Source organism: Apodemus sylvaticus, chromosome 12 (genome assembly GCF_947179515.1).
Source record: "Apodemus sylvaticus chromosome 12, mApoSyl1.1, whole genome shotgun sequence".
Classification (NCBI taxonomy): Eukaryota; Metazoa; Chordata; class Mammalia; order Rodentia; family Muridae; genus Apodemus; species Apodemus sylvaticus.
This window is the reverse complement of record NC_067483.1, coordinates 78293748-78317983: the sequence shown is the minus strand read 5'-3', so window position 1 is coordinate 78317983 and position 24236 is coordinate 78293748. Positions and strand designations below refer to the sequence as shown.

At 44.6% G+C, this 24236-nt stretch overlaps 1 protein-coding gene and 1 long non-coding RNA gene across 16 annotated transcripts in view; both read left to right on the top strand.

The window, feature by feature from the left end:
• Nucleotides 1-24236, top strand: part of LOC127697825 (low affinity immunoglobulin gamma Fc region receptor II-like) — a 130145-nt gene that overhangs the window by 94035 nt on the left and 11874 nt on the right. For 4 of the 13 annotated variants that reach the window (XM_052201117.1, XM_052201107.1, XM_052201118.1 and 1 more), the window contains exon 1: nt 21336-21537. The exons of 7 other annotated variants lie outside the window; for them this stretch is intronic. In XM_052201117.1, the coding sequence (XP_052057077.1) occupies nt 21426-21537 (112 nt within the window). In that variant the 5' untranslated portion in view covers nt 21336-21425. Of the gene's footprint in view, nt 1-21334; nt 21538-24236 lie in introns of those variants that run through there. 2 more of the 13 variants (XM_052201119.1, XM_052201106.1) reach the window with 2 other exon arrangements.
• LOC127697829 (uncharacterized) lies at nt 2117-5554 on the top strand. Of its 3 annotated transcripts, XR_007980539.1 has the most exons (4): nt 3142-3220; nt 3408-3505; nt 4021-4146; nt 4546-5554. It is a non-coding gene; the product is annotated as an uncharacterized LOC127697829 (long non-coding RNA). The 3 variants fall into 3 exon arrangements; XR_007980540.1 differs by lacking the exon at nt 3142-3220 and adding an exon at nt 2117-2213 and having other exon boundaries at nt 4021-5554; XR_007980538.1 differs by having other exon boundaries at nt 4021-5554.

The following is a 24236-nucleotide window of genomic DNA, read 5'->3' as shown; positions in this document are numbered from 1 at the left end:
CAGAAATCCGCCTGCCTCTGCCTCCCAGAGTGCTGGGATTACAGGCGTGCGCCACCATCGCCCGGCTTTTTTTTTTTTCTCTCTCTCTTTTTCTTCTTTTTTCCCCCTTTTTCTTTCTTCTTTTCAACAAAACCCCTTTTTACAATATGCCTTGCTTTCAAATTCACCTACCCTGTTGCTGCCATGACCGACACCCACCTCCATCATTCGCGACATGAGAGCCTAGCTCCGTCTGCCTTTCACTGAAGACAAGTTTGGCTTGTCAGCAAGTTCCTGGCCTTCAGCCTCAGGCGGGGACTGACAGGGTCCTCGTCTTGTGGACTGAACTGCCAGTGCTCAGCCTTTCTGTTGTAAAACCAGCCATTTGTTGGAGTACTCAGTCTGAATCGTGTAAGTCGATCTAATAACCGCCCCCCTCCAGTCAGTTCTAATTCTGTGATTAATACAATAAACGAAACACGCTCTTTCTCAGTGTGTGATAATCACGAGATTTAGGGGAGGCTCGAGCTTTGCTGGCACCAGGAGATCATTTACAGTTAGCTTAAGCCAGACGTTCTCAAAGTTGAGCCATGGCAGAGTCATCTGGAGAGTCTCAAAGTTTCTAAGTTTGGTAGGGCCTGAGAATTTGCATCTCCAGCAAGTTTCTAAGTCACGCTGATGTCGACTTTGAGAACCGCAGCTCTAAGGCAGTCACAGGATCCCACTCTTTTGCAGGGCATTGCGCTGGTCACGTGACATGGCTGCGGCCAGCAAATCCCAATGTGCTGGATCCTGAGGTACCAGGAGAGGATTGGTGAGGTCTCTGGCAGTCTTTGGACATTGGTGCTATTTAACCGCACGCTGCCGGGAGCTCCTGCAGTCAGCTTCAGCGTGCTTTCACGTGAAAGTGGCTGACGTAGTGAAGAGAGCAGGAAAAAGAGAAGGAAGTGTCTGCGTTGCTGCGGGCGTTGTGGTAGGCTAGAAGCTGCTGCAGCAGCAGATTACAATGATGGAGATGTATGTTCCTTAAACAGGAAAAAGCAAAACCACTCAAAACTGACTGGGGCCCAGCAGAGATGGCAACTGTCATTTGCCTTATCAGAATGATATCTCTGTACGATTATCCTTGTAAAATGCCTTTTCCCCTCCATGCATCTGTTACTATGTCATATCTGAAGTCTCCAGGGAAGGACAGAGATGGACAGTAGCCCTGTTGGGGAAATGAAGGGGACCCCAGCCCATTCCTGCGGTTCCCTGATTTTTCCCTGCCTTAACTCTCAAATACTCTTTCCCTGCATTAGAGACTGCCCTGAAAAAGCTGTCCAAAGTTCTGTGCAGCGTGACCATTTCTGGGGGCCCTCACCTACTGCCTGGGTGTGAACTTTCATTCTGAAATGAACTTCCTCCTAATTTCTTGCTTTGCCTCATTTAAAAAAAAAGTCTCATGATGATGAAAGACTTTTTAAAGGTTTTGGCGTTCTCTCTCTCTCTCTCTTTCTCCTCTCTGTGTGACTTCCTCAGCATCACCACTTATAAGTTATCTATAATAATTTTATAATTACACACTTAAGAAACTTGGTATGCCACATGGTAAAGCCATTTTTTTTCTATTTAAGCTGTTATCTGTTTTCTGTCATTTGCTGTGGGAGGCCACCTAATAATGTTCTCTTCCAGAACTCAAAGACTCACTGCAGCAGAGTGTAGAGGGTCTGGGTCTCCAGACCTCAGGCTGAGGGCTCTAATGCTGGCCAGTACTAAGCACTAAGGAATCCTACTTCTAGATCACCGTAAAGGCGAAAACTCTGGCTTCTGCCAAAACTGAAGGATAGGAAAATGTAGAATTAACAGAAAACTACACATAGTCACAATCTCTATTTTCCAGAAACACAAAAGAATCATTCCATGTGTATTGGCTGTGTGTGTGTGTGTGTGTGTGTGAATTTGACACAAGCTGGAGTTCTCACAGAGAAACAAGCTTCAAGTGAAGAAATGCCTCCATGAGATCCAGCTGTGGGGCATTTTATCAATTAGTGATCAAAGGTGGGAGGGCCCCTTGTGGGTGGTGCCATCTCTGGGCTGGTAGTTCTGGATTCTATAAGAAAGCAAGCTGAGCAAGTCAGGGGAAGCAAGCCAGTAAGGAACATCCCTCCATGGCTTCTGCATCAGTTCCTGCTTCCTGACTTGCTTGAGTTCCAGTCCTGACTTCCTTTGGTGATGAACAGCAATGTGGAAATGTAAGCTGAATAAACCCTTTCCTCCCCAACTTGCTTCTTGATCCTGATGTTTGTGCAGGAATAGAAACCTTGACTAAGACACCATGTTAGGGTACCAATTTCAGAGACCTGCACAAGGACTATAACGCTAGAGGGCACTGTTCACTGCTTCCAAGCTCTGGGGGAAGCCTGCCCTTGACAGCTCACTCCTATGCCTCAACCTTGAAAAGACTTATTAATCCCTAGACAATGACCATTGGTGGCAATCCTTTGCCTGGGACCCACTCTTGCTGTACATGAGCTCTGATCACCTCCAATCTCTTGAACTTATAAATAACTTATAATAAACGTTATAAACACATCCTCTGGTTGTTGCCTGTGAAATTCATGCTTTGAGTTTACAGAGACAAGGAACTCAGACACCTGAGATGGGAAAGCCTCATTTCTCTCAAGAACTTCCCACGTTCCCATGAACCAATGCAAATGGCTAAACGTTCTTGAACCCTTTAGCTTTAGGAAGGTGGAACAGGCATCTTGTAGGCAGAATGTCAAATGAGATGAAAGGGACCTCTGTCCATTGAATGCATTGCAGTTTTGAGAGTGAGGAGCATAGCATGGTGAGAAGCAGGTAAAATATCAAAAGGTATTTGCATATCACTCTTGTGTGCCTCACAGGCTGTGACAAGTTTGGGCTTTATTCCCAAGGTCATGGGGTACTACTCATCATTTTCAACAGCAAAGTGTACTTGGAATTTAAGAAGAGTATTCTGGTAACCAGCAGGTTGAGAAGGGAGACCGAGGAAAAGACGAGTTAGGTTGCTGCAATGGCTCTGGTTGCAGATGGACTAAGGAGGAAGTGGTGTAGTAAGATTAGGATGTTTAGCAATGAAAACTGTCAAAAATTGGATGGGAGTTTTGAAAAAAAGAACCAGCCATGATGTCTTAGTTAGGGTTTTACTGCTGTGAGCAGACACCACGACCAAGGCAAGTCTTAGAAAGGACAGCATTTAATTGGGGCTGACTTACAGGTACAGAGGCTCAGTCCATTATCATCAAGGCAGGAGCATGGCAGCATCCAGGCAGGCATGGTGTAGGAGGAGCTGAGAGTTCTACATCTTCATCTTAAGGCTGCTAGCAGAACACTGACTTCTAGGCAGCTAGGATGAGGGTCTTATATCTATACCTTCTCCAACAAGGTCTTACTTTCTCCAACAGGGCCATATCTTCTAATAGTGCCACTTCCTGGGCTGAGCATATGCAAACCATCACAGGTAACATCTGGGTTTCTGGCTGAGGAGGTGCCATTCTTCTAGGTGGGAAGATGATGGAAAGACATTTGGTCTGTGTGGGGTAAAGGGAGAGGTGTGGGTATTTTGAATCTGGCGCGTGTGTTGGGACGGGTAGCACTCGGGGCAGGGGGGGGCACAGGGGGAGGGGCTATCTATGGCCCATGCCAGTGGCTTGGTCAGGGCAATCTGGCTATCTCTAGGAGAGGTCTTTCCTAGAACTGAATACAAGGGCTTGAGACCAATTGTGCTTTGAGAAAATCAACTGGAAGCTGGAAAATATGATTCTGTAACACATACTCAGAACGGATTTGCTAAAAAGAGTTGACTCCTTTGGCCCAATGCAGTAATGGAAAGCAGGACAAAAAAGTCTGGCATGTCTGCCTTTACCCTGAATTCTCCTATTTCACTCAGCATAGCCACGGTAATCAGAGTGTCTACTTAAAAACGGGTTGTGGCCTAACCTATCTCATCCTTCATCAAGGCTGGAGACACAAAAATATGAGTAACTGAAACTTACCTTTTACAATGTCCTGTTCCAGGAATGCCTAAGGAGCCCCCTGGATTCCAGGAAGAGCAAAGCTCCTTGGAAAGACTGCCCACTCTATAGAGGAAGGGAGTTATCTCTGACGACAAAGAGTCTATCTCCAAGAAGAAGTGATTATCTTGTAAGAAGCAGACCTATCTGTGTTATGTGCATTTAAAGCTACCGCCTCAGCCCAGGAACACTGCCTCACTATTAGCCACTCCTGGCTCCCTTTTGTTCCACCTTTGCTCTGGGAGGTGACCTAGCAATGTTTGCTCCTCTACAATTTGCCTTCTAGGCACAATTGCTGGGTGTTATTGTCTCCTACCTGGAAAAGTGTGCCCTTAACATTTATTGTCTCCATCTTTCCACTTGCTCTAAACTTCAGTAGCTAAAGCCACCTAGCCCCTTCTAAACATCCTTGGCCAGCAGCCTGCGCTGGAGGCCATAGGCCCCAACCCCCAGCCCATACCTCACATGGTTGCTGCCTTCTTCTTCCTCTAAAGCATGGCAGAAAGACCCCCTTTCTCTTTCCTTGCAGCTCCCTTTCCTCCTGGGACCCAGAAGACCCACCTGTACCTTCTGCCCAGCAATTGGCCCCTGGCTTTCTTTACTGACAAATCAAGAACCAGTTGGGGAACAGGACTTTAACATCAGAACTGCCCCCTTCACCTAGCCTTTTCATATGTAGGTAACCACGGTGTTGGGCCACTATGCAGAGTCAGAGTGGGAGAATGGTCAACCAGATCACACCCGGACCAGAAGACTTAACCATATGTCTCTCCCGCTCTCTGCCTCAGATCTGCTTCTGTTTAGACCAAAGCTTGTGTCAGTACCCTGGAGCCAGAAGACAGTACCAGACCCTTTGTTCTTCCCTTCTGTCTTCGCTTTTACCAATACGTGTCTCTAAACTCTATGCTAGGACCCCAAAAATTGCTCTGAGGGACTCACCAAATTTGGTTCTCTTCCTAACACAGCCACATTGAATAAATCTACTTTTTGTGATTAATTTGTCTCTTTAATTAGCCTAGTGAAGGTGGGTGGCTGATCATGGTTTTATGAGGATGTTAGGACCCTGGATGACCCCAAAGACTCTGGTAACAGATCTATTTTCATATTGTTGAGAACTTTCACATTGACTTCCATAGCGGCTAGACTAATTTACATTCCCACCAGCAGCGTGTGAGGTCTGGCTTCTCTCTGTATCTTCCTGCCTCTGCTCCCTAAGTGCTGGGTTACTGGCATGCACAACCACACCTAGCTGCTGTGTAGTTTTAATTTGCATATCTCTGATGGGTAGTGATGTGAAACATCTTTTTATATGTTTCTTGGCCATTGGTACAGCATCTTCTGAGAACTGTCTGCTTTTCTAGTTTATTAGCTGATTATATTGTTTGATTTCTTGGTATATGGTTTCTTGAGTTCTATATTCTAGACATTAATTCTGTTATATATGTACCTCCCAAAGGTTCCCCTCCTGTTCTATACTCTTGTCTCTTTGTCTCCTTTGCTTTGTAGAAACTTGAAAATTTCATGCTAGTCCATCTGTTAATGGCTATCAGTTCCCTGTGAAGTTAGAATCCTTTTAATAAAATCCTTGCCTATGCTCATATATTGAAGTATTTTATCTATTTTTCTTCCATTTCAAAGTTGAAGGTCGGACATTAAGGTCTTTGATCCATTTGGAAGGATTCTGGAGTTTTATTTTTTTAAGATTTATTTCTTTATTCTTATGTATATGTGTGGGCCTGTTCCAAATGGCAGGTTTAGATAGAAGAAGAGGCAGCCCGTGATTTTAAAGTTTTACTGCAGAAAGGTAGAGGGAAAGAGAAAAGGTACACAAGTAGAAGCTGGCTAGGACCATGTGGAGAGAGGGGGAAAGGGAATGGGGAAAGAAAGGTCCAAGAGGGCAAGAAAGAGAGAGGAAGAGAAGGGAAGAGAAGAGGGAAGTTTTACTGCAGAAAGGTAGAGGGAAAGAGAAAAGGTACACAAGTAGAAGCTGGCTAGGACCATGTGGAGAGAGGGGGAAAGGGAATGGGGAAAGAAAGGTCCAAGAGGGCAAGAAAGAGAGAGGAAGAGAAGGGAAGAGAAGAGGGCAAGAGGAAGGGCAAGAGGGAGGGGGCCCTTTTATAGTGGGCCAGGCTGCCTGGCTGTTGCCAGGTAACTGTGGGGGTGGAGTACCAGGGTCTTGGGGCAGGCATTGCCCTATGAGACTGATGGTCACAGGGTTATGTCTGACATATATGAGTACACTGTAGCTATCTTCAGACTTTAGCTGTCTTCAGGCACACCAGAAGAGGACATTGGATCCCATTACAGATGGTTGTGAGCCACCATGTGATTGCTGGGAATTGAACTCAGAAAGAGCAATCAGTGCTCTGCAGCCCTTGGATTTTAGTTTTGCACTGGCTGAGTGAAGAGCATTTAGTTCTTCTACATGCTGACATCCGGTTTCCCAGCACCATTTGTTGAAGAGGTTCTCTTCTCTCCATAGAATGCTTTTGGTGTTTTTGTCAAAAATCAGGTGGCCATTGTGTGAGTTTACACCATCTGGGAATTCAGATGAACAAACACCAGCAAAAGTTTCTGAATGCCACGGTTCAAGGTCATGCTGAGGTCAAGGGTCACTCAGTCAACCAGGGGCTGGAGAGGTGGCTCAGTGATTAAGAGTACCTGTTGTTCCTTCAGAGGACCAGGGTTCAATTCCTAGCACCCACATGGCAGCTCACAAACATATGTAACTTCAGTTCAAAGTAATATTATGCCTTTTTTCTGGCCCCAAATGGTGCCAGGCACACAGAGTCCACAGACATATGTGTAGGCAAAACATGCACACACATTTATGAAAAAAAGATCCTCTTAAAAGAAAGTCACTCAGTAAGGTGGGTATGGTGGTGCACACCTTCAGTCCCAGCACTGAGGAGGCAGAGACATCATTGTGAGCTCAAGGTCAGTCTTGTACACATAGCAGGTTTCAGCATAGCTAGGACCACATAATAAGAACCTATCACAAAACAAAACAGGAGTTGTTTAATCAGAAGAGATCAAGCGGATTAAAGCGATGGCATCCATTCTTAACAGACTCCCAATCTCCCAGTTGTAACGTGCAATGTTTGCTACCCTGCTTGAAGCTCCAGGTGGGCATTGCTGCTGGCCCTGCCCAGGTTCTCGCCTGGCTATCATGCCCTTCTTTTCACTCCCAGCTCAGCACCTTAAATCTGCCCTCAACTTTAGCTGCTCAGTTACCTTCTCCTTGTTCAGTCCCCTAAATCTGCCCTCAGCTTAATTGTGTTTCTAATATCCTGACTGCTGCCCCAGACCAGTTGGGAGAACAGCCAATGGCCGCTCCACCCTAGATCTCACATGGCTGGTGGCTCCTTCTCCATCTGAAGCATGGTGAAAACCTCTTCTCCCCTGTGTCTGCTAGCCTGCCTGCAGAGGTTGGGGGAGGGGTGGGGCATAGGGGTAGGGGAGGGGTGGGGATGTGGGGGGTATGGGAGAGGTATGGGGTGTGGGAGGGGTGTGGGGATAGGGGTGTGGGGATAGGGGTGTGGGGATAGGGGTGTGGGGGTGGGGAATGAGGTGGAGGAGTGTGAGGGGTGAGGGGGGGTGGAGGAGTATGAGGCGGTGGGGTGAGAGTTGGGGAGAGGTGGGCAGGGGGATTGGAAGTCCTGCCTATTCTGCCCAGGTCACTGGCCACTAGCATCTTTATTGATTGATCAAGAACCAGCTGGGGAACAGGACTCTCAGTGTTCATATGCAGATTCTCGATCAAAACATCAGAACTACCCCCTACAAAGAGCTGTCTGTTTCTTATATTAAACCACCTGATCTTTCTTCAGCAACCATGAACTAACTCTATTCATTACACAGGAGCAATATTGACTTTGTTTCAGCAGAGGGCGGTAGAGAGTGGCAAAACAGTCTTAGGGTTTCTTTCTATTGCTGTGAAGAGACACCAAGATCACAGCAACACTTACCAAGAAAACCATGACTTACAGTTTCAGAGGTTTAGTCTGTTACCATCGTGGTGGGAGGCCTGGTGGTGTGCAGGCAGACAATGCTGGAGAAGGAGCTGAGAGTTCTATATCTAGAGCTGCAGGAAGGAAAATGCCACACTGGGTCTGGCTTGCACATCTGAGATCTCAAAGCCCACTCCAGTGGCATACTTCCTTCAAGACCATACTCACTTCAACAAGGCCACGCCTTCTAATAGTGCCACCCCCTGTGGACCTCTGAGGGCCATTTTTATTCAAACCTCCACAACAGTCTACTTTTTTAAATTCAGAAAAAAAAATACCCAAACCCCATGATCATCTTCAGTGTTACACAAGCTTCATGTGTTCTCCAGCGGGGAAGATCTTCGTGTAGACAGGCTAGACCTCAGAGAGTCAGCAACCCTTAGATGACCTTTCCCCTTATAAGTGACAGGTTAGCATCGTGTGACTTGTGGAAGGCTTCTGGAGAGGGAGTGTGATTGTGAGGAATGAGGGTGAGTTTGCAAGGTAGCCTTGCTCACATAAAGAGCACCACAGGGACAGGGACACGGCAGTGTCATGGAAAGCCTGGGGACAGCAAAAAGCCTGGAATGAGATTGAACCGGGGCTGGGCATGGTGGCAAAGGCAGAGGGATGTCTGTGAGTTGGAGGTCAGTCTGGCCAACATAAGTGATTCCAGGCTAGCCAGAACTACACGGTGAGACCCTATCTCAAAAATAAATAGAGAAATACATAGATAAATAAATAAATAAATAAATATAAATAGAAATTGAGGTGAGGTTATAGATGATAGCTAGACTCTCAAATGCTATGAGTCACCTTGCAGTGTGTGGCCATTACATTTAAGGGATGGACAGTCTCCTGAGAATGATGGGACTCCATTGAAAGGCTGAGCAGAGCAACAATCTGATCATCAGATAATAATTTTTATTTTTTAATTATTATTAGGTCTCAGTAGTTAAGAGTACCCGATGCTCTCCCAGAGGACAGGGGTTTGATTCTTGGCACCGGGATCAGATGTTCCCCCCCCCCCCTTTTTTTTTAAGAAAGTTGTGTTCCAGGGTCTTAGTTTAGATAGGTCTAGCTGAAATTCAGGTATTTGTGAGTTAGTAGTAAAATTTGGGAGGGAAGAAAAACAGCCCACTATGCAAGGACCTTATCTCCATCAGGCCTATGGAAATGTCAATCTTGAACTTGCTGGAAAGCTTTGGATCTGGTGTTTTTTCAAATGTTAATTCTCGAGAAACTTGAGGCTGGAAAATGAGGGAAGGGGACAAACTTGCTGTAGTTGTATAAGGAAGATAGGGTGAGCTACAACAAGGATGTAAATTAAAAGCAGATGATTCTAATTTGTCATAAAAACAGTCTGAATTTAACTATGTATCCAGAAACCTGATAAATCTGTACTGCCTTGTAAAATCAGATATGCTTAACTTTTTGAAACCTATTAACATGGTACTTTGGGCTCTATTTAATGCTTCTTAAAACATGAAAATCTTTGAATACAGGATTAAGAATTAAGGAGATACCTGCTCTTTAGGCTAGGGCTGGCTCAGCTCAGAGACTGCTTACCTAGCATTTATGAAGCCCTGGGTTTGAGCTCCAGCTCTGTATAAACCGATGTGGTGATGCTAACTGTGTGTAACCCTAGCACTTGGGAGGTGGAGGCAGGAGGATCGAAAAGTCAAGGCCAGACTGTGGAGGATGTGATCAAGAGATAGAAACTGGTCCAGCATTTGGGGTACAGGACCTGAATCCTTGTCCATGGTTGAAAATGTTCTTAGCTTTGTTGTGGTCTGAGGTCAGGAATGCTAAAGGACCTGTGGTTGGGTCTGGTTTCTTGTTCTCTTTCTTCTCCTTTTATAAAACTCTCTGGCCATTTGTGAGAATGCGACCAAAACTGAAGTACATAGACATTTCATGGGGCACCATCTTACTGACCAGCGCATCCTCCATGCCTTAACCAAGGAAAGCCTTCTTAGCCCATAGATGAAGACCCTTGATGAGAACGTACTTCTTGGGACTTGCTCTTGGTACACAGGGGCTCTATAAGCTTCTCTCTCATAAGTTCTTACCCATAAGCCTATAACAAATTCCTTTCTAAAAACTTGTTTTAAAATAATTTCTCTTAAATAAATCCCTTTTATTTATTAAAGGAATGTCTTATTATTAAGCATAAATAGTTATTTTATAATTATTTATAAAAATGATTGTTGAATAAAATAATTGATAATTAACATATTAAATTTATTAAATAAATTTCTTTTATTTATTAAAGGAATTTATTGTTGTTATTAAAAGGAATTTAAAATAAATTCCTTTTCAAAACTTGTTTTAAAAACAAAACACCTGCACCCATTGTCTGCAAAACCCATTCTTCAAATTCTTGAGACAGAGGATAAAGAATCTTTTGTCTTCGGGGACTTTAGTAGCTGTTGGTTTTCTTTTTTTTTCCTTTAAAGATTTGTTTGTTTATTTGTTTGTTTGTTTATTTATATGTGTACACCATTGCTCTCTTCAGACACACCAGAAGAGGGCATCAGATCCCATTACAGATGGTTGTGAGCCACCATGTGGTTGCTGGGAATTGAACTCATGACCTCTGGAAGAGCAGTCAGGTGCTCTTAACCACTGAGCCATCTCCCCAGCCCAGCTGTTGGTTTTCTGGAACCCCAGTCCCCCAAGCTATTGCCCATCTGAGCTGAGAAAACTTCTGACCTTCTAAAGGATCCTCTGCTTTTTTCCTATGTCACTGGGATTATGAGACACTATTTCAGAGACAGAGGTGGAAGACAGGGAGTGGGAGGAGGAAGGGAAGGGGTTCAGAGAGAAGGAGAGAAAATTTACCCACAAAGCCATCTCACCAGCTGTATTAGTCAGGATTCTCTAGAGTAACAAGGCTAGAATATAGAAAGGAGATTGATTGGAGTGCCTTACTGGCTGCACTCCTGCTAACTCAACAATGGCTGACTGTGAATAGAGAGAGAGTCCAAGAACGCAGTAGTTGCTCCATCCACGAGGCAATGTCTCAGCTTGTTTTCAGGATACACTGGAATCCCGAAGAAGTAGGCTCAATGCTGATGAAGAAATGGATTTGCTCGCAAGGTTAGGACAAGCATGCAAAGAACAAAACTTCCTTCTTTCCTCTCCTTCATTTTTGGATTTTGGTTAATTCCTAATGTAGTTAAGTTGACAACCACGAATAGTCATCTCAGCAGCCCTAGAACAAGGATTTGGATTAACATACATCTAAGCAAGCATCTAGTTGGCTGAAAGTACAGTTATTTATTTAAAACACCACTCACCAAATCAAACTATATAATATTAAAGTAGCCTTGAAGGTCCTGGAAGATGGAATCAGGGTACTACTGAGACTCATTAAAGAAGAACTATCTCCTCCTGGATAAAAGAATGGAATTAACCTCTGGCTGAGGGTGGAGACACTGCATTTTGATCTGTTCCAAATATTAGAAATGTCTATTCTCTTATGAGTTAATCCCTGAGGGCTGGAGAAATGGCTCGGCAGGCAAAGTCACTTGCTTCCAAATCCAACAACCTGAGTTCAATTCCTTGTTCCTCCATGGTGGGGAGACATGCTATACAGAAGAGAAGTAACTCTCAAAAGCTGAGCTCTGAATGTCACACTTGTGCCTTGGCACATTCCTCCAGATGTAAAACAAATAAATAAACGTAAAAATAGATGGAGGAGGAGGAAGAAGAAGAGGAGGAGGAGGAAGAAGAAGAGTTGACTCAGCTGGACTTGTCAATTACTTAGCCAAATTACCACTTCTCAGGAATGGAGATTCACCCACAGACCCCCTAAGAAGATGGGAGGAATAGCTAACCCTTTAACAGGAGGATGTACTCACCCTTCCCAGATACTGCTTTCCCATTTAGCTCTGCTAAGTTTGCTTATTTTTCTGAGTCACTGCAAACTTATGACCCCTCTTCTTCTCTTTTTCCCAAAGCTTATACGTACACATCTCCTGATGTTCTGGTCTTTTTCACTTTGTCTTTGAGGCTACCACATCCTTCCGCCACAAGGAGGCTTGCAAACATCTAGACCGTTTCTCTTCCTCTTCTCTGTCCTCTTCCTCCAGGGAACTTACCTATCTTGTTTATCTCTCAAGCTCTAAAGATTGTCATCAAGCTTCCTCTCAAATCCATTAGCTAACAATTAATGGAGCTAAGAACCCCCCCCCCACACACACCCAGAAGGGAACCCCAGTTTTCTCAGAAACAAAGTTAAAGTTTTGTTATGTTACAAATTGTGCACTGATTGTGTAGATGTTGTTGGTGATGTTTTTTTAAAACGGGTTCTAGAAAAAAATGCAAGGGTAAATGAGGATGAGAGGATGGAAGAGTCTTTACTGTAATCAGACACTTAGAAATAAGGTACAATAGGAATTAGATTATTACAATGCATTTCTTTTCCAAGAATGTTACCAGAGTTTTTAAGGCTCAACACGTTGGCTTAACTCAGCCACCCATTCCAAAGAAACCAATTAAAGACACAAGTAATATCAATCCACCTTCAGGTTTCTAACATGAAGTTTATATTTAAATAAAGACCAAGGAGTCTACATAATTAGTTCTGGTTAAGGAGAAGTTCCATTATCCCCTATCTCTACTCCAGTCTGTCCAGCAAGATGGTCTGATAACTCTCAGGATGATGTGAATGCTCTTCTTGGGAACCAAGTTCCTCTCTCCTTTCTCCCAGCATGGGATTCCTGGGGAAATTTTAATTCTTTGAGGCCCATTGTTTCAATAGTCTGAGAGCCAAAGAGAGGAGAGTGAATGTCCTCTTTTCGGGATGTGAGGGTGACTTGATGATTTGTGATTCTTAAGAATCATCATTTAGGGCTGGAGTGATGGCTCAGCAGTTCAGGCTGTTTCTTGCTCCACCAGAGAGCCTGAGTTCACATCCCGGCACCCACAACTACATGTAACTTCACTTCCAGGGGATCTGACACCCTCTTCCGGCTCCCATAGGCACCCCTACATATGATATATATTCACACAGACAAGGCACATAAATAAAAGGTAAAGATAAATATTTAAGAATTGACATCAATTTACCAGGAAACTCAGAACTAACATTTCAATATCTATATTCTAGTTGGCTCACTAAGATAAAGCTAGGAATTCTTGAATGAACCGGGTTTTTTTTCTTCAGTCTCAAATTCTATAGTTAATTCTCTCTCTCTCTCTCTCTCTCTCTCTCTCTCTCTCTCTCTCTCTCTTTTCTTTCTTTTTCTTTCTTCCTCCTGTTCTGGGAATTGAACATAGGACCTCATGTGTGTTAGATGATTGTTCTACCACTAAGCTAGATTTCCACTTTTTTTTTTTTTAAAAAAAAGAAGAGGTGTGTAAATAAAGAAAAGAATAAAAAAGAATAGACAGGCAACAGTATCAGTATATTAATGTAGTCCAAAAATCATACTCAGGCACACACACACACACACACACACACACACATGCAAGTGATCTATGATCCACCAAGAATAGTAATTTTGTTATATAGTAAGTTGAAAAAATGCAAGTTAGTTATGAGCTCTAGAGGCCGATTAACTTTTGCCCTATGCTAGTTTAGACACAACATGATGTCCACAAGAAATTACATTAATTCAGTCACATTCTTGGATCATTTATTATAAGTTTGCAACTGGTCATCTAGAATTCTCCTTAGAGCACCAGGACAGTACAGGGAAATCACAGTCCGTTTCCTTAACACTCTTGCTCAGGGCCTTATATCGCTTCCTCGAGAGTTACCAGAACAATTTAAATTTCCCTGCCACACTGGCTGATGCCTAAATCATCTACCAAATTCCAGATTAATTCAAAAGAACTTCCAAAGACAAAGTCAATCACAAAACATCAGCCACCCAAAGATCTCAACATAGTTCTGACTTGCTACAAAAGAGCTTCCAAACACAAGACCCGTCATAAATATGGCAGTTTCCCAAGTGGTTCAATAGAGCCTCAGAAGTTCAGAAGAACCTCACAAGACAAGGAATCATTCTCACTGTCAGACAAATCATAGCAACTCAAATTAGCTTAAGAGAGACTCAAATAAGACAGGAGGTGGTGGTGCACACCTGTAATCCCAGCACTCTGGGAGGCAGAGGCAGGCAGATTTCTGAGTTCGAGGCCAGCCTGGTCTACAAAGTGAGTTTCAGGACAGCCAGGGCTATACAGAGAAACCCTGTCTTGAAAAAACCAAATCTGAAAAACAAAACAAACAAACAAAGAAAAGAAATAGCTCAAAATACCTCCCCATCCCCACAAACGGATCAAGAGAAGGCAGGGTAAGGCCCCAGTTATACCTACCAGGGTCTTCTTACAAAGGATGGGACTTCAGGATATATAGAGTCCACACACTCAGTTTTCTTCCTTACTGAATAGTGGTAGAGACCAGGTGACACCAGCTAGAAAAAGGCTGTGGGATAAGGTGAGTCCGCAGCTGTGTGAGACCCTTCAATCTTCCCTCTGCATCTGAGGTGTGTTTTCTGAGAATGGATATCTAAAACATGGCTTTTCTGCCAACTCAGCAAATGGTGTTGCCAGAGGTTATAGTTGCAAGCAGCCTATCAAGTTGACCAGGGTAGCAAACGTGCTGGACCGGACTGGTTCACAGGGACAGCCTGCACACCTGTGCCTAGAATTCACAGACGACCACCAGCCGTTCCATTCTCTATAACTCTAAAGGTTCAGTGTGGCAGGAGAGGGTGAAGTGCTCAGTCTACGGGAGCCGGAAATCGAGTCTCGAGATGCACTGAACTTGCTGCAGGATCCCGGATATCCACCATTTGGCGCATAGAATGACGCAACAGTTAAATAAAGCTTTTGGCAAGAAGGGAGGAGAGGGAGAAGAGGGAATGAGAAAGACACTGAGAAGAGGAACGTCCTAGCCAGAGTTTCTATGCCAGTGCTAACACCAAACGACTAGAAGAACTTCGGGAGAAAAGGGTTCATCTCGACTCATAGCTTGTAGTACACCACCCAGGGAAGCCCAGGTAAGAAATCAAGGAAGAAACCTGAAGGCAGGAGCTGATGCAGACAGAGGCCATAGAGGAGTGCTACTTACTGACTTGCTCCCCATGGCTTGCCCAGCCTGCTTTCTTAGCACCCAGTCCTGGGGTGGCTGCCCACAACCTATCACCAGTCAAGAAAATGTCCCCTTCTCTGGAGGCAAGGTTCTCTTCTGGCTGGCACTAAAGCTTTCTCCCTCCAGCCTAGGATTCCGTGGAAATTTTTAATCCTTCGGGGTCCATTGTCTCGATAATATGATAGGTGCACACATGTCATTGTGGACTGTCTCCTCGCCTACCAGGATGTCACAGTTACAGTGAGCCAATGCGCCTTATTTGCATCAGACATCCCTGTCTGACAAAGAATGTGTACTTGATGGTCATCACTTTCCAAAGTCCAGAGAAGTGGTACTCTGCTCAAGGTTACGGGAAGCCATTGTTGGGCCAAAAATCAAATTTCCTTTTTTCCCCTCCCCTGCTCCATGTAGGCAATTAGAGATAAACGTTCCCTTGTAGTTTAAGCCCTTCCTTGGCTTCCTTAGAAATATCTGTCTCTTACTTCCTCCTCCCTTCACATTAGACCTCTTCAGTCTATTGCTGCTCTGAAGAAAAGTGACCTGTGAACAAACTTACATTCTAGAGTTAATGATCCACAAAACCCAGGACATTTGCATTTCTAAAAGGTTACTGGAGATGACGGTGCTTCAGCACGAGACCTGGTTTCCTTGGTGACATTTTTAGGCTGGTAGGTGCCACCACTGTCTGGATCTAGCTGAGATCTCTCAAGCCAGAGCCTTTCTAACTCAGCCACCCTCCCTGATTCCCCTCTCTGTGGTTGTTCTCCCCCGCAGCCCTGCCCTCCCTGGAGAAAGACTCGGTTCATGGGGAAGTGGTAGTAACCAGGAAATCCTAGAGGTGACTGATAAAGTAATATCACAGGGATCCACTGAAATGGTGGTCAAGATGTTAAGAGGAAGAGAAAGAAAACTCAACCGAGAAGAAAGAACCCGCAGAGAAGACGCAGGATCTGAGAACCGCCTAGGTTTACAACACTCATCTGCCCTGCTCAATTTGAGGCTATATAAACACAGTTGCTACTGGAAGCAGGAAGTAGCAAACTAGACTATTCTAGTTTTTAATAACAGTACTCTTTTTCTTTTTAAAAATTGATTTACTTTATTTATATGAGTACACTGTAGCTGTCTTCAGACACACCAGAGGAGGGCATCAGACTCCATTACAGATTGTTGTGAGCCACCATATGGTTGCTGGGAATTGAACTCAGGACCTCTGGAAAAGCAGTCAGTGTTCTTAACTGATGATGAGTGAGCCATCTCTTTAGCCCCCACGGACAGCACTAAAGAGAATTTATGTCAATATCTTAGTTAGGGTTTTATTGCTGTGAAGAGAAACCATGATCATGGCAACTCTTATAAAGGAAACATTTCATTGGGGCTGGCTTATATCTTCAGAGGTTTAGTCCACTTTCATCATGAAAGGAAGCACGACGAGGTGCTGGGGAAGAGGATGAGAGTTCTACATCTTGATCCACAGGCAGCAGAAGGAAATGGTGTGCTTGCCACACCGGGCATAGCTTGAGCACAGGAGACCTCAAAGCCTGCCCCACAGTGACACACTTCCTCCATCAAGGTCACATCTCCTCATAGCCATCCATTCCCCGTGGGCCAAGAATGCGAAGACACGAGTCTATGAGGACCACACCTATTCAAACCACCACAGTCAACTTTTAAGTGAACCTTTATTCATGGAGTTACTTACTAATCTTCACAACATAAATACAGTTAAACAGGAAGGGGGGGGGGCAAAGGCTAGAGCAGAAGCCTCTTTGGAGAGAATCAGCCTTCATTCACCTCTGGACTAAATCTCCATAAGGAATCTCAGCCTGATCCCCAGAAGAAAGGAAAAGTCTGACTTTTTGTAAAGTTTTGGAAGAGGTGGGAAACTTCACATGACATGATTTAGTTCTCCATAGAACTTGTGACAAAACGTGGAGGAGCCCAGGTACCATAAAGTGAAAGCTATCAAATCACAGCACTGAATGTTACTTACCTCCATTTCATGAAGAGCAGCAGAGAGGCCTAGCCTGACTCAGGCCTGGTATCGGGCCTAAAGGTGCAGGCGTGTGTTTTAACACTAAGAAAATCTCCATTTCACAGAACTTGAAAACAATGAGACATATATCTGAGACTTCATGTCTCTTAAAGGGTCAGGCTTTTGATCTGGGTCTGTCTCTGAAACCTGTTGTCTTGTTTGTTATTCTTGTTAGTTTGTTTTAATTTCTGACGTAGGGTCTTTCTATGTGGTTCAGAGTAGCCTTATGTCATCATCCACGTCTTCATTGATGCCACCAACCTCCTGCCTCGGTTTCCTGAGTACTGATGACAGGTGTATAACACCATAGGCGTTCTTGTTCTTTATCAGTGGACTTTTGATTTTTCTGACAGATCTTTTCCAGGACTAGAAATACACACTTTCTATCACATGTTCCTTTTGAAGGATTTTGCTTTCTGGTTGGTATATTTCAGTTTTCCTATATTGTGTGTTCCTGTGTTTGCAACCATTTCCTTTTTACAAGCATTTCCTATGTTGTCCTTTCCAGCTGCAACGGGAAAGAGACTCCGGGTTTGGTTTCAGCTTGGTGTTCCTGGAAATGCCCTACCTGCTTTTGTGACTATCTCACTTGATAATTTGTCTAAAAGATGGTTTTGATCTTCCATCTCAGTGCAATGGTTGGGTCTGAGAAAATTCAGTATGTAAACGTTTCTGACCATCTTCACATCTGGGTGCTCTTAGAAAACCACACATGCAGTATAAACAAATGAGGCTGCTCACAGCTGGTACAACTGTGCCACCAAACCATTCTGGAGCATGAGGGACACTCAGAGGGAGGGCCACAAGGTCGAGTTATCTGAAAGTTTCTGAAAAAAAATGCCTCCACGAGACCCAGCTGTAAGACATTTTCTTAGTTGTTGGTTGGGGAGGGCCTAGCCTATTGTAGGCGGTGCCACACCGGGGCTGGGGATCCTGGGTTCTATAAGGAAGCAGGCTGAACAAGTCAGTATGCAGCATCCCTCCCTGACCTCTGCATCAGCTCCTGCCCCGTTTGAATTCCTGACCTGACTTTCTGCAATAAGGAACAGCAGTATGGAAGCGTAATGCAAATAAATCCTTTCCTCCTCAACTCGTTTTTTTGGTCATTGTGTTATTTTAGGGTTTTACTGCCGTGAACAGACAGCATGACCAAAACAACTCTTAAAAAAAAAAACAAAACATTTAATTGGGGTTAGTTTGCAGGTTCAGAGGTTCAGTCAATTATCATTAAGGCAGGAACATGGCAGTATCCAGGCAGGTGTGGTGCAGGAGGAGCGGAGAGTCCTTCATCTTCACCTGGAGGCTGCTAGCAGAACACTGACTTTCAGGCAGCTAGAATGAGAGGCTTATAACACACCCACGGTGACACACTTACTTCAACAGGGCCACACCTACTCCAACAGGGACACAGGAGCTTATACAAACCATCAGTCATGGTGTTTTGCTGCATCAATAGAAACCCTAATGAAGATAAAGGAACAGTGCTTAAGTTCACAAACAGACCGGAAGGTTCCCCGAAGACTTGGGAATCGGCTTAAATGACGGAGAGAGCACAGAGCTTTATTGTGGACCACAGCTGGCTTGAATTCTGATTCTGTCTCTTAGGGTCATCTGGCCTGAAACAAACTGTTTTGGCTTCTCTGAAGTGAAGTTTCTTCATGTGCAAATTAAGGATCTGGGATTGTTGTAATAATCATGTAAGTCTAGTGCCTGCTTCACAGGTTGCATTCCTGTGTTTACATAATTACATTTTGTTTCTTAGTACGTTAACTATATGTTGTTTCTATAATTTCTTTTCTTTTGTTCTTTTTAAAAGCATATATTTGTCTTAATGTCCCAAAGAAGAAAATGTCAGAGTTTGGGGGACGGCATATCACTGGAGTGTGACATCACTAGTCCAACATGACTGAGAAACTTACACATCTTTTTTTTTTCAAGATGGACAAACTTTTTTTGTTATTATTATTATTTTTAAACTTTTTATTGGTTCTTTGTAAGTTTCACACCACGTACCCCAGTCCTACTCATTTCCCCATGCCCTGGTATCCACTCTCTGCCCTTGTAACTCCCACCCCCAAATAAAAAATTCACAGACAAACAAACAAAACAAAGCATAGAAAACATCTCACAGTGGAAGCTTGTGGGTGGGGACTTCATCATGGCCTTAGGGGGTGAAGTCCCCACCCTTTCTCACAACAGGCTTTTCCTCTCCTCCCTCTAGTCTCCAGGTCCATCTTTCTTCACAGTGCTCAAATTCTACTTTTCTTTCTCTCCCATTTGTCGACTATGCGCTTGCACGTTGTAGTGGTCCCCACTCCAGGTAGGGCATGTAGCTGGCCGGCCTCTGGGTGGCCTCTGCCTGCTCCTCAGGGCATGGCTTGGTGGAAAACAGGCCTCTAGATGTCTATAGCCTCCCTTGAGACACTGCAGCGGAGGGTCTATGGACGGCGTCCCCTTCTGTACCTCATAGCATGGATGCAGGCAGGCCTCTGTGTGTAGCAGGCAGGACTGTGTCTGCAGTCTGTCCAGGCTTTGTGGTAGAGGGCAGATCCTTGGGCGTCTTTGCCCACCAGCGCCAGAACTGCGTGGCATGGTGGTAGGTAGGTCTCCTGCATGTCTCCTGGCTTTTTTTTTAACCTCTACTGCCATCAGCACAGTCCTGGGTGATAGATACTGTGATGGCCTCCTTGACACTGGCCTCAGCACAGTCCCAGCCGGAGGTGAGGCAGGATGCTTTCTATTCTAATGGTATATTTAAAGTACTGATGTCACCCCATTGCTCTCTTCACATACATTAAAGTTCAGATAAGGGCTGGCAGGCATGTGGCTGGGAGGTGAGATGGCACCTGTAGTAAAGTCATAGGGTAGATAGGGTGGAACTGTTGAAGGTTTCTGAAGACCACAGAGTGTAAGACGGTTTTATAATGTCATTTCCTTCACTATTACAGCTTGTTTCCTGAAAGAGCATTTGGGAAAGAGGCCTCAGAAAAGCTCCCCAAGACCTATCCCCAAACATTGCATCATCCGAGGATGCTGACAGGAAGCAAGAAAAACAAAAATAGCATCCATTTGTGATGCATTCATAGTCTTTTTTATTTTCCAAAAACCTTGAGTAGGGACGGTTCTTTACCAATGACAATTTTAACCACCTTTTTGGGGGGGAATTTTTACTAAAGCCTTAAGTCTCTTTTCTTTCACTACTGAGAAATTTTCTGCTGCCTAGTGATAACAGCAGGCTGTGTTGCTGAAGATCCCACAATGCAAAGGGCAAGCCCTCGCCAAAATTACATGACAGCCATTCTGGCGCTGCACAGTGGCAATCTCAGTATCCTGAGGCTGAGGTAGGAGGAACCCAAGCTTGAGGCTAACCTGGGCTACACAGGTAGTTCCAGGCCAGCCTGAATTATATAACAAAACTCTTTAAAAAAGTGTTTTTCTGATAAAAAAAAAAAAATCACTCCTGCAGAAGCTGAGAAACTTTGTTTGAATGGGTAGAAATGATGATCTTCATTTTACAGAGCAGGGAACCTGAAGTTCTCAGAAGTTCTGCTGCTCAGACTTGTTCTTACAGTTTGGAACCCTGTGATCTTTTACCTCTCCAGAGTGGTGAGAACAGTAAGTGTTGTGATGGGGCAGGGCAGGGGTGATCAGGATTAAGGACTAGGGCACAAACTCATGCTCAGTAGGTGCTTACAGAGGAGTGAGTGGAAAGGAATGTATGTGAAGGATGCGTGTTCTACTGCTGTTCTAACATGTTCAGCTTTTGGTCTACAATCCGAGTGAGTTTGGGATTATGACAAGAGAGACTCCCACACGGTGGTAGGTGGCCTGGGTGCCTTTATTCAGTTTCTGTTGGAGTCCGGATCCCACAGACGGGCCCTCCAAAAGATTCTTGCCAACCACCCCCCATCACTTTTCTTGAGGGACACTGACTAAAGCTCAAATGACCTCTGAGCTGCGTTCGGATGACCATTTCCCTCTCTGTACCAGAGGCCCAGGTCAGCTATAGCTGCAGTAGAACAAGAAGGGAGTTGCTTCTCTGTTTCTGAAAAAAAAAATGTGCTGTGATTGGAGCTGAATCCAGTTTATTCTGGTCAGTCCTGAATCTTCTAATAGAGAACGGATGAAAGGAAAGAGGGTGGAAGGGGAGGAGCCCATGATTAAACAGACCGTTTCTTTTCACTTCCCCATTTGGACTTCAGAATTTTGTCTGTTCTCTGGGTACAATCTGCCAAGCCTGGAGAGAAGCCTGTGCCTGCAGCGTACTCACTCCAGGGCTGATGGGAATCCTGCCGTTCCTGCCGTCCCTACCGCTCCCCATGGAGAGCAACCGGACTGCCCATGTGCTCTCCCGGACTTTATGCCATATGCTACTGTGGACGGCGGTGCTAAGTAAGTCGGGTCCTCCAGAAGGGAGGCAGGGGGGAGGACACCTGGGTTGGGGTTGGATGAGCCAACCTGGCTTAGGAGGCATGTCATCAGAATCAGGAGTAAGTAGCAGGCTAATAGTTAGACTGTAACAACCTGGCTGGCCTTTGAAAAATCAAAGCTGGCAGAAGTTTTCGCTGTTTCTTCTTTTCCTATCTTTTGGTATCACCCTCCCTTCCTCTGGTCCAAATCTAGCGTCCCAGACTTGAGGGAGCAATTAAAAGACTAGTTTCTCTTTGAATTTGTGATTCAAACGGGACCATATCTTAGGCAAGGTATCTAATACTGCTTCAGACAAGGGTTGAGAGAAAGCTCAACGATGCTTTTGAGGGGTGGCAGTGGACATTCCCTGTGTCCATGGGGCCACTGTCCATCAGAAGAATACCCCACCTCTCTTTATTATATAAGGAGAACTGTAAGAAGATCTGGGTTGTCCTGGGAACTTGGGTTCAGGGTTTCACAAACCTGGGCAAGTCTGGAGTTGTCAGTTGTGGGGCAAGAGAAATCTCTCCTGCCTCCTTCATTGCATAGACCATGGGACTTGGGCCTGGTCTTGCTGAATAAGAAAGTTAGGGTCAGGGTCTTAGGCTGTGATGGAGGAAGATTTTCTGCTCCTGCTCCTAGTCTCATCTGACAGAAACGGACAGATCCAGGTCATTAGAAGAGTCTGGGTGATGCCCAGTAAGAGAGCCCTAATGCAGAAGCATCCTCTAAGCTCAGTTCCTGGGGCATCTACTCATACCTCTGGGAAGGTGGCATACAGCCACCCACCCACCCCAAGTTACATGCTATGACTCACAGTGAAATCTGGTCAGCGCTGAGGAACCTCAGTGCTCTCTCCCTCTCCCTCTCCCTCTCCCTCTCCCTCTCCCTCTCCCTCTCCCTCTCCCTCTTTCTCCCTCTCCCTCTTCTCCCTCTCCCTCTCCTTCTCCCTTTCCCTCTCTCTCCCTCTTCCTTTCCCCCATCTCTGAATATATATACATGTACATACATGTATATATACATATATACATACACACACACACACACACACATATATATATATATGTATATATACATATATATATATATATATGATACAAGATAGCTTGGTTTTCACACAGAATGGTCAGCCCTAAAAAGGTAATATGCCTTTCTAGTTGTACTATTTCTATTTGGTGAAAACTCCCAAGAATGACATTTCCTTCCATTTTCCTTTGATACATCTCCATTTTCCCCCATTTTTTTTCCTGGGCTTCCACACTTAGGTAGGACTTCATCACTTCATTCAACTTTATAATACCCTTGGACTGTGTCTTGGTTGCTCCTGACTTCCATCCTGAGTATCTATAGAATCTTCCCGTACAGATGTGGGGAGGCACGGTGCTTTCTAAAGACCATCAGAGTAGGCCTATTGTCTCCTGATAAAGCTCCAGGACCGCCCTGCTCATCCAGTTCCCATTTCTCCCACATCGGATCGTCCTCAGCCAGGCAGCAAGCAAGGACATTACACTTGGCTTTTACTGCCTGTATTTCTGCTGATTCTTAAAGTTTTTTTGTGCCAGACCCTATTGTAGATTTGGGGTCATATCAGCAAACAAAACTGTACAAAGTCTTCGTCTTCCTTACACAGAGCACACTGGATGTGAACACAGTTCTCATTCCTGTCTCTTGGATGTAGAATGAAATGTGAATGATAGCTTCCCTCTTCTGCATCTCTGTTTTTTGTTTTTGGCTTTTTTGCTTTTGCTTTGTTTTTTCTTTTTTATGCACTGAACTATCCCCCTTGCCCATCCTGTGTACTCAGGGGTTTTAGCAATCGCTCCTATGTCACCATCTCCCCGGCTTACTTGTCCTCTGTATACTTTAATTTCCCTGCCTGATGATCAGACACCTATCAATTTATCAGCACAGACACAAATTTATATTCAAAATTCAACATAGCATCATTTCCTTACACATTTTCTTATCTTTGTAATATTTCTATTTACGTGAGCAAAGCTACCTTTTCCCTGGTCATCCACTTTCATCCTTATAAACTTTTTATCTGTATAACCTTATGTCTCATAGATGTCAAGTTTCCCCAGTCTTGTCTCTTAGCTTTCTCTCCCGTGTGTCTTCTTTGCTTCCTATTGTCTATGCAGATGATCTAGCAAGGTCTAGAGGGAATATGGGCACATTTGATGGAGTCAGAGAGTAAATAAGTTAAGGGGACCTGCCCACAGTGTTTGAGAAGAAAAGGCAGGAAGAATTGTAGCTCATGGCCAACATGGGCTACATGACAAGTTTGCAGCCAGCCTGGGCTGTGTGAGACCTTGTCCCAACAACAACAGCAACATAAAGGGATTTGAAATGAGGTGGTGATAATAATGAATCTGTGGTTTGTGTGTGTGTGTGTGTGTGTGTATGTGTGTGTGTTTATGTGTGTGTGTGTGTGTGTGTACATGCACACCTGTGTGAGTGTGAAGGTAAAGGTGGACTTACAGGTAGACAGCAATGATGAGGTGGTTGTCAGATGATCACAAAGGCTGTACTTGGGCAAATGGAGGAAAAGAGGACTGCGGGAGGGTTGTGACTGAAGCCTCGGATATTTCATCTTGTGGCTTTTGAAGTTGGTGTGGTTTGGAGCAATGATGTTGATGCTGATGACGAGGCTTTGAGGTATGGCATGGGGCTGTGTGGCT